The 12,487-nt window shown below is 41.7% G+C and overlaps 1 protein-coding gene across 2 annotated transcripts in view; it reads right to left on the reverse strand.

Annotated features, from left to right (window-relative positions):
* Nucleotides 1-310: 310 nt before the first annotated feature.
* otud7b (OTU deubiquitinase 7B) overlaps nucleotides 311-12,487 on the reverse strand; it is a 55,031-nt gene continuing 42,854 nt past the window's right edge. For both annotated transcript variants that reach the window (XM_004917339.4, XM_002938473.5), the window contains exons 4-11: nucleotides 12,322-12,423; nucleotides 12,114-12,241; nucleotides 11,431-11,543; nucleotides 9,320-9,447; nucleotides 7,827-7,976; nucleotides 7,449-7,566; nucleotides 5,744-5,828; nucleotides 311-2,452 (exon numbers count right to left, since the gene is read on the reverse strand). In XM_004917339.4, the coding sequence (XP_004917396.1) occupies nucleotides 1,145-2,452; nucleotides 5,744-5,828; nucleotides 7,449-7,566; nucleotides 7,827-7,976; nucleotides 9,320-9,447; nucleotides 11,431-11,543; nucleotides 12,114-12,241; nucleotides 12,322-12,423 (2,132 nt within the window). In that variant the 3' untranslated portion in view covers nucleotides 311-1,144. The remainder of the gene's footprint in view (nucleotides 2,453-5,743; nucleotides 5,829-7,448; nucleotides 7,567-7,826; nucleotides 7,977-9,319; nucleotides 9,448-11,430; nucleotides 11,544-12,113; nucleotides 12,242-12,321; nucleotides 12,424-12,487) is intronic.

Below are 12,487 nucleotides of genomic sequence, written 5' to 3' on the forward strand. Positions count from 1 at the left end.
CACAGTTAAACAGATATCTGAGTTAAGGTGTTGCAGTTGTCCAACCACTAGGTGTCGCTCTGCAGCAGCTAAGAATGCTGGGAGTTGCAGTTTTTAAAAATGAAGCACTGCAGATGGAATATTTATATTCGATAAGCTCATTTGGATCCCTAAACTGCCCACTGACCAAATTATTACACGGTGCAGCAGATTCATTTCTATAATCCCATAGGTAGATCTAATCTAGGCAAAGCTGCAACTGGTCTTTTTGTGCAAATTATAAAGCCATCTAGCTGCCACGGTCAGCATCCATGGCAACAAGAAAGCAGAATTTTTTTTAGCTTTTATTATTTAGAATTTATTGCTTATGTCTCAGTTCAGGCACTTCCCAGTGATATTCTGCCTATGAGCCTAGGAACCAGATTCAGTTCTACAGCGGAGAGAGCGCGTTTAACCACAGGCTCGTTCTGACAGGGAAAGTGCTATAATTAGGGCCGTTTTTGCCAGCGCAGTATGTGCCTTTTATTGCTGCCATCAGGACATTTCTCTTTCCGGCCTGCACCCTTCTCTTTCACAGACGCGCAGAAACTGGGATACAGATTTTGCATAAAGATTTAAAAGCCTTGAGACCTCAATGCAGGGAATCCCATATATATATATATATATATATATATATATTATATATATATATATTGTGATTATATGAACATGCCCGGTTCCTGCCAGTGCTGATCCAAGACAAACAAACCAGTTCCCGCATTTCAGGGCCCCTCCTATTCTCAACAAAGATGGGTTCAGCAACCAAATACGTGCATGTTTGCTTTGGGGGTAAGGGGTGGAATCTTCCTAAAGTGCTATGGAGGCAGCAATACATTTTTTTTTTTTTTTTTTTAACCAAACTAGATCTTTTTTTTATCACAACAGTCAACCCTACAGTTAGAAAAAAAAAAAACTTTGCCCCTCTTTATTTGAAACCCCACTGGGGTTTTTATACTTGCTGTTCTGCGCTGGTTCGGCTATCAAGCCACCCCACTGAATGCTGGGAGGAGACAGCCGGAAAATAATATTGCATCCTATCTCTACCCAAACACTTCATGGACTTTGAGTCAAAAAAAAAAGGAAAAAAAAAAAAAAATAGAAAGAAAACAGGTAGTTTTTGGATAGTTTAGAACCTATGTATTAACGCCTCTTTCTCCCGTTCTTTCCGCCTCAGTTCCTCCTTGTAACAGCAGGAGCAGTAATTCCCCGTTTCTGGATGTCCGTAAAAAGTGCAGTTTACTTGCTTACACTTGGTCTGCTGAACATTGTACAGTGTCCGGCTTTTATTGCCATCAGAGGCCGCCGCGGCTCTGGGCAGGGTGCTGGGGTCTGTGTACTCTCTGTAGCCGTTGCTGTGAGTGAAGCAGAGCGTCTGGTCACAGTCCTCCGGGTATACCGGTGGCAGGTCAGTCTCAAGAGGAGAGATTCTGTCCAGGTGTGGCGGACTGGACTGGTAGGGGTGAAGCCGGGGCTGCACGCAGTGTCGTGGGAGTGTGGCGTACGAAGGTAGGTTGTTGCAGGAACCCCCTGCTACCTGCCTTCTACTGTCCTGGTAACTATGAGGATGGGTGTTGTCAGATGAATTCACAACGCTAGGTCTAGGGATGGTGAAACCCCCGGAGTAACTGGAGGGCAGTGCTCCTTTGGGCCCCAACCCATAGTCCACGCCGTAGCTGTTAGACGTTACCTGGGAATACGAAGGGAGTGGGAGCAAGTCGTCCCCTTTGGGCTGGAGCATGTCCTGCTCCAACCGTTTAGCGGTGCCGCAGTTCATTAGCGCCTTTTTCTCGGCTTCCCTTTGTTTCTGCTCGGCCACAAATCGATCTTCCGCGTCGACCAGGTATCGCTGGATCATCTGCTTCTGGTAAGGCTGCCGGTCGCTGGTTTTCAGAAGGCAGGCGAAGATGAACTTGCGCTCGCCCTGCATTGCTGCCCGCAGGATGCTCAGGCTCAGCTTGACATCGTTGCTGTATTTGTAAGGATCTCCTTGGGACTTGTCTGCCGATGCCTTGCCAGAGCTGGACTTCTCCGGCTGCGGGGACACGTCGCTCTGAGATGCTTCTTCCTTGCTTCCCTTCCGTCCCTTCAGGGAGCCTTTCTTCTTCTTCTCCAGCGTGTCCCCTTGTCCGTTACTCATTCCCGCCTTGATGCTTTTGCTGTGCATCAGTCCCCCCATGTTCTTCTTTAACTTGCTCCCCAAGCTTTTCCCAAAACTGCCCAGTTTGTTGGCCACAGAGTCTGCCCTCTTCTTATCTTTCTCTTTGTCTTTTCTCGACTTGTCCTTCTCCTTGTCTTTCTCCTTCCCACTTTTACTTCCTCCGTTGCTTGCTGAGCTGCTGCACACCGACTCTTTGTCCGACTCCCCAGACTCTGCAGCAGAGCGTGCATCATCACCAGCCGAGGCAGTGGGAGACTCTGGTTGGGCCAGTGGAGCCTGTACAAAATGAAGGACCAGAAACGTCAAAAAAAAGTCCTGTTACAAATCATAATACAAAAAAACTCACTCATTTGAGGGTTCAGCCAATAAGAATTCTTTTTGAGACAAAGAGCAAAACTCCGCCATATATTGTGTGGTTCCACTAAAGGGATTTCGAGAATATTGTGAGTGAGCAAACACTCTTACTCTCATTCTCTAAAATCTAAAAAAAAGAGTAAGAGTGTTTGCTCACTCACCATATTCCCACATCTACAGTCTATATATATAGTTTGGAATATATAGGAACATGGCAATTGAGCAGACATTTGGCAAAAAAATTTTGACCACATTAAAAGGAGAACTAAACCCTAAAAATGAATATGGCTAGACACGCCATGTTTTATATGATGAACTTATTGAACCTAAAGGTTCAACATCTCTAAAGTAGTAATAATCCAGTCCTTTAAAGTTGTCACTGGGGGGTGACCATATGGGACACTTCTGTTAGAAGTGTCTGCGACACTCACATGCTCAGTTGGCTCCGGGCAGCTGTTGAGAAGCTGAGCTTAGGGGTCGTTGGAAATTATCAGCAAAGAAAATGATGTTTGTCTGTCATATAAACTGATCCTAATGAGCTGATGATTAAAGTCTGACGCTAATAGCAGTGGTTTCATCATCTGTGTTTATTACTAATCAGCCTTATAATGTGCCATTTATATTGTGTGTGCCATTTATATTCTATATATACAGTATATTGTGCCATTTATATTCTATATATACAGTATATTGTGCCATTTATATTCTATATATACAGTATATTGTGCCATTTATATTCTATATATACAGTATATTGTGCCATTTATATTCTATATATACAGTATAGTGTGCCATTTATATTGTATACATACAGTATAGTGTGCCATTTATATTCTATATATACAGTATAGTGTGCCATTTATATTGTATACATACAGTATAGTGTGCCATTTATATTCTATATATACAGTATAGTGTGCCATTTATATTCTATACATACAGTATAGTGTGCCATTTATATTCTATATATACAGTATAGTGTGCCATTTATATTCTATATATACAGTATAGTGTGCCATTTATATTCTATACATACAGTATAGTGTGCCATTTATATTCTATATATACAGTATATTGTGCCATTTATATTCTATATATACAGTATAGTGTGCCATTTATATTGTATATATACAGTATAGTGTGCCATTTATATTGTATATATACAGTATAGTGTGCCATTTATATTGTATATATACAGTAAAGTGTGACATTTATATTGTATATATACAGTATAGTGTGCCATTTATATTGTATATATACAGTATAGTGTGCCATTTATATTGTATATATACAGTACAGTGTGCCATTTATATTGTATATATACAGTATAGTGTGACATTTATATTCTATATATACAGTATAGCGAGACATTTATAGTGTATATATACAGTATATAGTGAGTGGGCCCCTAAGCTCAGGTAAGTGCCAGCAGCACAGAGTATGTGCAGGGAATCAGCAGAAAAGAAGATGGGGGGCTACTGGGGCATCTTTGGGGGCACAGATCTTTATTGCTAAAGGGCTGTGGGTGCCTTGGGCTGGTACAGAAACCCAAAACATAATTTACAATATTTCTAGCCTACGTGTTTAGTTCTCCTTTAAATGTAAAAAGCATTTAAAAAGTTCCTGGGGATGCCAAATAAGGGCTATTATTGGCTATTTGGTAGCCCCTATGTTGACTGGCAGCCAATAGAAGGCTCTGTTTGGCAGTACACCTGATTTTTATACAACCAAAACATGACTCCAAGCCCAGAATTCAAAAACAAGCACCTCCTTTGTGGCCACCAGGAGCAACATGTTGCTAACGAGCCACTGGTTGGGGATCAATGGCTAGGCAGTAACCTATAGCAACCAATCGCTGATAACCTTTTTATCAGACAGCTGCAGATAAAACAACAAAAGCGAAAATGTGATTGGCTGCTACGGGTTACTGCCCAGGTGTACATTTGCTCAGAGTTGATGAATGATGCCCAAGGTTTTGCACTTCCACTCAAGGCACTGTGGGAATGCTGCGAGTCAGCTGACATTCTTACTGGTTCTCGGCCAATTGTGTGCTTCTACACCTGAGATCAAAGGGAATTGTTGAGTGAGCAGAGACTCTTAAGGTGGCCATACACGGGCCGACTATAGCTGCTGATATCGGTCCCTTGGACCGATTCGGCAGCTAATCGGCCCGTGTATGGGGAGAGCAGAGCGGCCTGGCCGACCGATATCTGGCCTGAAATTGGCCAGATCTCGATCGGCCAGGTTAGAAAATCTGGTCGGATCGGGGACCGCATCGGCTCGTTGATGCGGTCCCCGATCCGACTGCCCCATTGCCCCATTATTTTTTTTACCTAAATGGTCCCCGATATCGCCCACCCGTAGGTGGGGATATCGGGGGAAGATCCGCTCGCTTGGCGACATTGCCAAGCGAGCGGATCTGCTCGTGTATGGCCACCTTTACTCACGTCATAGATACACTCTGGGGGTCATTTATAAACACTGGGCAAGTTTATACCTGGGCAGTAACACATGGCAACCAATCAGGAAATTGCTTTCAGTGTTCAACCTGCAGCTGGCTGAAAATACGGGTTACTGCCCAGGTGCAAATTTGCCCAATGGTTTTAAATGAGCCCCTTCGTGCTTCCACTCATGGGTTTGTGGCAATGTGATGAATGAGCAGACACTCTTACTGGTTATCAGTATATATTGCGCATATATATATATATATATATATATATCTTGCATTTATCTGTATCTATTATTATCTTAATAACCGTTTGTATTAATGTATTCTACTGTACAGTGCTGCGTACATAAGTAGCACTTTATAAATAGTGATATATATATATATATACACACATACATACATATATACGCATATATATATATATATATATATATATATATATAGAAACGAGTTGCTGGAAAGCTGCACACCACAAGAACAAGATAATACCTGGGTGCTCGTGCAGGAGGTATAGATACTCAGGGTGGGATTGACAGCACACGCAGGGTTTTCATATGAAAAATCACAAAGGTGTAGATGAATAAATGTGAGGCTTTATTCAGTCATAAGTAGCACTTTATAAATAGTGATATATATATATATATATATATACACACATACATACATATATACGCATATATATATATATATATATATATATATATATATATACTATGTTCTTCCACTAGAGGGATTATGGGACTGCAGAACACATTAACCCTTACCTGTGTTTCACAAGGCAGAGAAAGCCAGGTTACAGACATGTAGTTATGCAGCAGGTTTAACTTGGCTTCCAGTGATAACGTAACACTGGAAATAAATGAATGAAAAGAATCTCAGACAAAGGCACATATATATTATATACAATGCAATGTGTACAGTAGAGAACAAAGAGCACGTGTATGTATGTCAAAGGGATGCTGGGACTTGTAGTTAAACATCTTGACTAGTGTTGACAGATAAAAAGCACTAAAACCCAGAGGGAATGAGTGATGAAAAGCCAGGAGTTTCAGAACGAGCAGTTCTTTGTAGTAAGTGGAACTGCCATAAGTCAAAACAACAACTCCGGCATACATTGGGATAAAGTTACCGGCCCCAAACACAGCTGAAAAGCAGGAGAGGCTGCAGCCAATATATTATTTAAGGCTCTGGGGGGTAAGGTGTCACAACAGAGCTGGCACGTAGATTATTCTGCTTTGGGATGGGGTAGGGGAGGTTGGAGTCACGTGGTACGGTGAGGGTTACCAAGGGAGAAAGAATACTTTCAGTCTGACTGTAGTCATATTTCACACACTGGAGAGGGAACGGCAGCAGCAATGAAATACATTATACCCTAAAGGCAATAAAAATGTCCTTTCAGGAAATATACACCTGCATTTAACATAACCCCGAATGAACAGGCTGTGCTAAACACGTGCAAACTGTTTAAAGGGGAACTCTGAACCCAAACAGCCTGAGCCTAAAGAGCCCCACACAACAGAAACCTGTAATTTCCCTATCACTGTAATCTGTTCCTTCAAAACGCATGAATAAATACCATTTGTACATGCTGAAATCCAGCTGCAAAACAATTCTTTTTATTTGAAACCTTGGCAGGGGAGGAGGGACTAAAACACTGATGTTACAAATTGTAACAACTTCTCCACAGCTTACAGACAGCATGCAGGAACTACATAACCCACAATGCATTGCACTGAGGTGTTCCTTTACTTATTGACATCACATGTGCAGGGAATTGTGGGATTGGGAGGATGCAGGCTAGATGCAGGCTAAAGGCAGGCTGAGGTCAGGCAACTACTGTTACATTTTATTTCAAGTCTCAATTTAGTCAGCCGGATTAGCAGGGGAACAGGGAACTGTTCCAAACCATATAATTATATTAAAAATCCTAAAAAGGCTGCATATTTTGAACTGGTGTATATTGCAAAGTTGCTTGAAATAATGTTTACTTTTCAAAAAGATGGAGTGAGCAGACTAACATAATAGCCAGAACTCGACTTGCTCCTTTGCAGCTCTTTAACCTGTTAGCAGTCAGTAACCAATTAGTGACTTCAGGGGGGACCACATGGGACATAACTGCTCAGTTAGTTTGCATCTGAATCTGACCTGTGTGCTCACAAACTAACTGAACAGTTATGTCCCATGTGTCCCCCCCTAAAGTCACTGACTAACTAAGAGTTTAGAGAGCTGAAAGCAGGAAGTAGTGTTCTGGCTATTATGTTAGACATCTGCCCACTCAAGCCTTTATAGATTACATTTTTGCCTAACTATATTACAATTTTTTTTTCGCAGTCTATTTTACCCAGTTTCATTTTTACACTGAACTATTCCTTTAATTTGCCTGATGTGGATTACATAGGTGGTGAACATTTATAAAATACAGGGTTCCCTTGCAACCCATACAAGAAAATGAGCTGAGCTGAAAGGTACCTTGCCAGGCAGACATTATCAGAGTCATTCTTCCCCCATTCCCAGTCCTTTCCGGGATCCACAGCAAAGTGCACAGGCAGTAATTTGTGATCGGAATCTGTCAGCGGGATAAAAGGTGCTAGAATGGGAAGAAGAAAAGAAAATTACAGATCTGAGCTGATACAATGTGCTGAAAAGCATGAATATGTAATTACTAAACTCTCTTTGGCGCTCCCTTTTTTTCGAAGAAATGGTAATATTAATATATAAATAAAAAAAAAATCCAAATATAGACATAACAGGATAAATAAGACTCAATACTGGGCAAACAACATTTATCCAAATGGTCCTACAAGTAAAGGGTCAAGTTAGTAGCCAATCGTGGCCCGTATACTGTACCTTGTTCCTTGGTTTGCTCTTTCTGTTCCATAGACACCAAAGCAGAGAAGTGAGCCTGGTCATACGCCAAGACCAGAGGCGAACAATGGCATTTGTTAGGCGGGACTTCAAGGGGAAGGTAAATGCCTCCGAAGGGAATGGGTGCAAATGCTGCAAGAAAGAGACAAGGCCTCAGGTGTTACAACATAACATTTGTCTTCCATATCATCAATTTTATCCTGTCCCCTATGGGAAACAATCCAGCAAAACTGCCTTCCATTGGAGACAGTGATGGCCAGACAATCTGCCTATTAAAAAACTGCCCAAGCATATCTGTGCCTATGCAGGGACCTGGCAAGCAGACACAGTGCTTGGTAGGATTATGCTCAGACAGGTACTGCTGGTTTTCCATTACCGTACTGGATATTTTATTCCCCTATTACCCTCAAGTATCCAAGGTGAAACCACATAATGCAGAGCTGCCCCACCAGTCCTATAGTGAAAACCCTGGCTACACCAGTGTAAGCCATAGGCTCAAAGCCAGCTGAAGGGGATGAATCTTTAAAGGGGTGGTTCACCTTCAGTTTTATATTTTAGTATGTTCTAGAATGGCCTATTCAAAAGCAAATTTTCAATTGGTCTTCATTTTATATTGCTTCTGAATTGTCTTTCTTTTCTGACTTCTTCCAGTTTTCAAATGGGGGTCACTGACCCAGGCAGCCTCTGTGAGGCTACAGTTTTATTGTAATTTTTATTACTTATCTTTCTATTTAAGCCCTCCTCTATTAATACTCCTGTCTCTCTCTCTCTCTTTCCAACTACTGCCTGGTTGCTAAGTTAAACTGGAGATGTGCTGAACAAAACGCTAAATAATAAAAAAAAATGAAGACCAGTTGCAAACTGTCTTGGAATAGGACTCTTTACATAATACTAAAAGTTAATTTAAGCTGGCCATACAAATGTAAATAAATTGCCTGATTTGGCCACCCAAGTGGCTAGCCAAATAACGATCCCACTGCTTAGCTGCTGGGCAAAGGCACAAATTCCCCATGCAAGTCCATAAGGGATAAACAACATCCACGGGCCAAGAATGCACTAGGCCATGAATATGGGCCATCGATATATGAGCACAAGTACAACCAGACATTGGTCAGAGAAGCTGCCAATACAGATGAACATATGTGTCTCTTTCCCTAACAAACTTGTGTGCCTTATTCCATAAGGGGAGTGCGGTCATATTTTTAGACAGCTTCCTTCTGCCTTCAGTCTCTCCTAGGAAGCCTTAAATCACATGATCCTTTAGATCCATAGACTGGCAGATTTAAGATGCTGATTTGGGCCTTTCAGACCAATTCAGCAGCTTATCTGCTCATATTTGGGCATCCCTGACTGATACGGACGAAAATCAGCCAGATGTCGATCGGGCAGGTCCTTGCTCTGACGGCTCCCATTGTATTAAAATCATTTGCCCCTATAAGAGTAAAACAAAGACACAGATATTAAAGGGAACTTACCTTCTCCCCCTGAATCTCGCAGCATTGTGTCGGCTACTACAACAACTGGTCTCTTCAGTACGTGAGCAAGTACAAATACGTGGAACTCTTCCAAGCTCTCGTACACTGGCTCCTCAGAGCTTTCAACACTGCCAAATAAGCACAGTCCAATCAGCCATCGGCCTACTGTATTTTCCATATCATAAACAAGGCAACTCAACTCTTTTATGATATATGCAGGTATGGGACTTATTACCCATAATGTTTGGGACCTCTATATCACAAGTGTACTAAAAAAATCATTTAAACATTAAACCCAATGGCTTGTTTTGCCCCCATTAGGGATTAATTATATCTTAGTTGGGATCAAGTACAGGTACTGTTTTATTATTACAGAGAAAGGGGAATCATTCAACCATGAAATAAACCCAATAGGGCTGTTCTGCCCCAATAAAGGGTAATTATATCTTAGTTGGGATCAAGTACAGGTACTGTTTTATTATTACAGAGAAAAGGGAATCATTTAACCATTAAATAAACCCAATAGGGCTGTTCTGCCCCCAATAAGGGGTAATTATATCTTAGTTGGGATCAAATACAGGTACTGTTTTATTATTACAGAGAAAAGGGAATCATTTAACCATTAAATAAACCCAATAGGACTTTTCTGCCCCCAATAAGGGGTAATTATATCTTAGTTGGGATCAAGTACAGGTACTGTTTTATTATTACAGAGAAAAGGGAATCATTTAACCATTAAATAAACCCAATAGGGCTGTTCTGCCCCAATAAGGGGAATTATATCTTAGTTGGGATCAAATACAGGTACTGTTTTATTATTACAGAGAAAAAGGAATCATTTAACCATTAAATAAACCCAATAGGGCTGTTCTGCCCCCAATAAGGGGTAATTATATCTTAGTTGGGATCAAGTACAGCTACTGCTTTATTATTACATAGAAAAGGGAATCATTTTAAAAATTAGAACTATTTGCTTAAAATGGAATCTATGGTGGCGGCCTTCCCGTAATTTGGAACCTTTTGGATAATAGGTTTACGGATAATAGATCCCATACCTGTACTGTTTTCATATTAGAGAGGGGGAAAAAAGGAAATATTTTTTTTAAAATTGTAATTATTAGTCTACAGACTCTTACGAGTCTATGAAGTATAAAGAAGTCCCTTTGCTGTCCCCTGAACTGTCTTTGCATGGTCCCAGAACCCCTCAGTGACTGCTAATATCCTTATCATTTTGCAGTAGGGGGTATATTATCCCTTATAATACATGAGTGATACTCAGAGTTCCCTGTATAACTCAGCCTGCAGCCTTGTGCCTTTATATGGTCACAGAACCCCTCAGTGACTGCTAATATCCTTACCATTTACAGTAGGGGGTACATTATCCCTTATAATACATGAGTGATACTCAGAGTTCCCTGTATAACTCAGCCTGCAGCCTTGTGCCTTTATATGGTCACAGAACCCCTCAGTGACTGCTAATATCCTTATCATTTACAGTAGGGGGTACATTATCCCTTACAATACATGAGTGATACTCAGAGTTCCCTGTATAACTCAGCCTGCAGCCTTGTGCCTTTATATGGGCGCAGAACCCCTCAGTGACTTCTTACCAAACCTGCCAACTAAGTGTATATTCAGCAAATCAATTGGAGGAGGATTTACCTCCAACATGATTGCGCATTTACAATTTTACCGAGCCTGCTGAAACAAGGGGTCACATTTCAGGGAAGGGAGTTCAAGCAAGTGGCTTGGAGAATAACTGGCACGTTATCTCAGGGGAGGAAGGAACTCCCTCCCAGCTTCGGAGTAAACATCTTTCCTATATTAAGGCTTTCGCTCTGAAATGGGAATATGCACCCTAATCCTACTCTAGGGGTTTATTTAATAAAACCCTGGACATGGAAGAGAACTAGGTTCCAGTGAGTCACGTGACACATGACATCACTAAGCACTGATTAGTACTGACGACATCACTAAGCACCTTTTATAAGAATATAATTGACAGGATATTCATGGCTGTTGTTTATTGTAACACATACAGACTGGTTTAATGGAATGAGGGGAAGGGTGATTGCTGCTTTCTATACCTACTGTTTATTGAGCTTACATACCCTCCACAGTTGCCGCCATTTGTACCGTAGTGCATGCGAGGCTCACTAGACGCCAGCTTTATCAAATCATTCCACTCCTTCTGCCATTCCTCTTCCGTGTACACAAGGCCGGACTGAAAGCAGAATAGGAACCAATTAGACTCTGGCAAAACAATCATAGACCAATCCATTATGATGCTCTAATGCGCGCTACAGACGAGGAGTCCCATAATCCTAATGGTTAGGTGATAATAGGTGGGAAGGATACTAAGGTTCTCTATGAGAATTCCATGCATACTATGTTGGGCAACAGTCTGATACCAAGATGAACCCAATAGATTCTCAAGGAGGATTGTTTCTTTTTCCTCCCTTTATAAGGATCCAACTGCAATTATCTCGACTTGCTGGCATTTAAAGGAGAAGTAAAGGTAAAACAATGGGGGGGGGGGGGGGGGGGGGGGGGGGGGGGAGTTAGTTGCTTATATTATATTTGAAATACCATGGGCCTCTGATGAGCATTGGGGGTTCTGTACTATTCTAAGGGGTATATTTATCACGCTGTGTAAAAAGTAAAAAGTGGAGTAAAACATTATTGGTGATGTTGCTCATAGCAGCCAACCAAAAATGCTTCACTCCACTTTTTACACAGCATGATAAATATACCCCTTAGTGTTAGGTGAATATGCAGCCCATGGGCTTTCTACCTCTTTATTCTGCATGGTTTGGTGAAACCTCCACCTCCTCTTGAGCGCTTCCTTCTCTGCTCCTTTTTCCATCAGCGTGTACAGGGACTTGCGGAGCATCAGGTCTCGGTCGTGAAACCCCCACATTCCTAAAAGTAGAAAACTCTGCGTCAGAACTTCCCTCGGACCCAAATTGGGGCTTCCTACAGGGTCTCCGTGGGCCTCTTACCAAGAGATGCAGCATGGAGCAAGCAGTTTCCATCGCCAGTTGTTGCCAAAGGGAGAAGCCGCGGGTAGGTTGGATCCAACTGCGCCCACCAATTGAGGCGACCTGAAAGAGTAAGAAGCAAGTACTGAGGATACATGGCAAAGCTAATGATATCCGGAGTTCAATT

This window comes from Xenopus tropicalis, chromosome 8, assembly GCF_000004195.4.
Source record: "Xenopus tropicalis strain Nigerian chromosome 8, UCB_Xtro_10.0, whole genome shotgun sequence".
Classification (NCBI taxonomy): Eukaryota; Metazoa; Chordata; class Amphibia; order Anura; family Pipidae; genus Xenopus; species Xenopus tropicalis.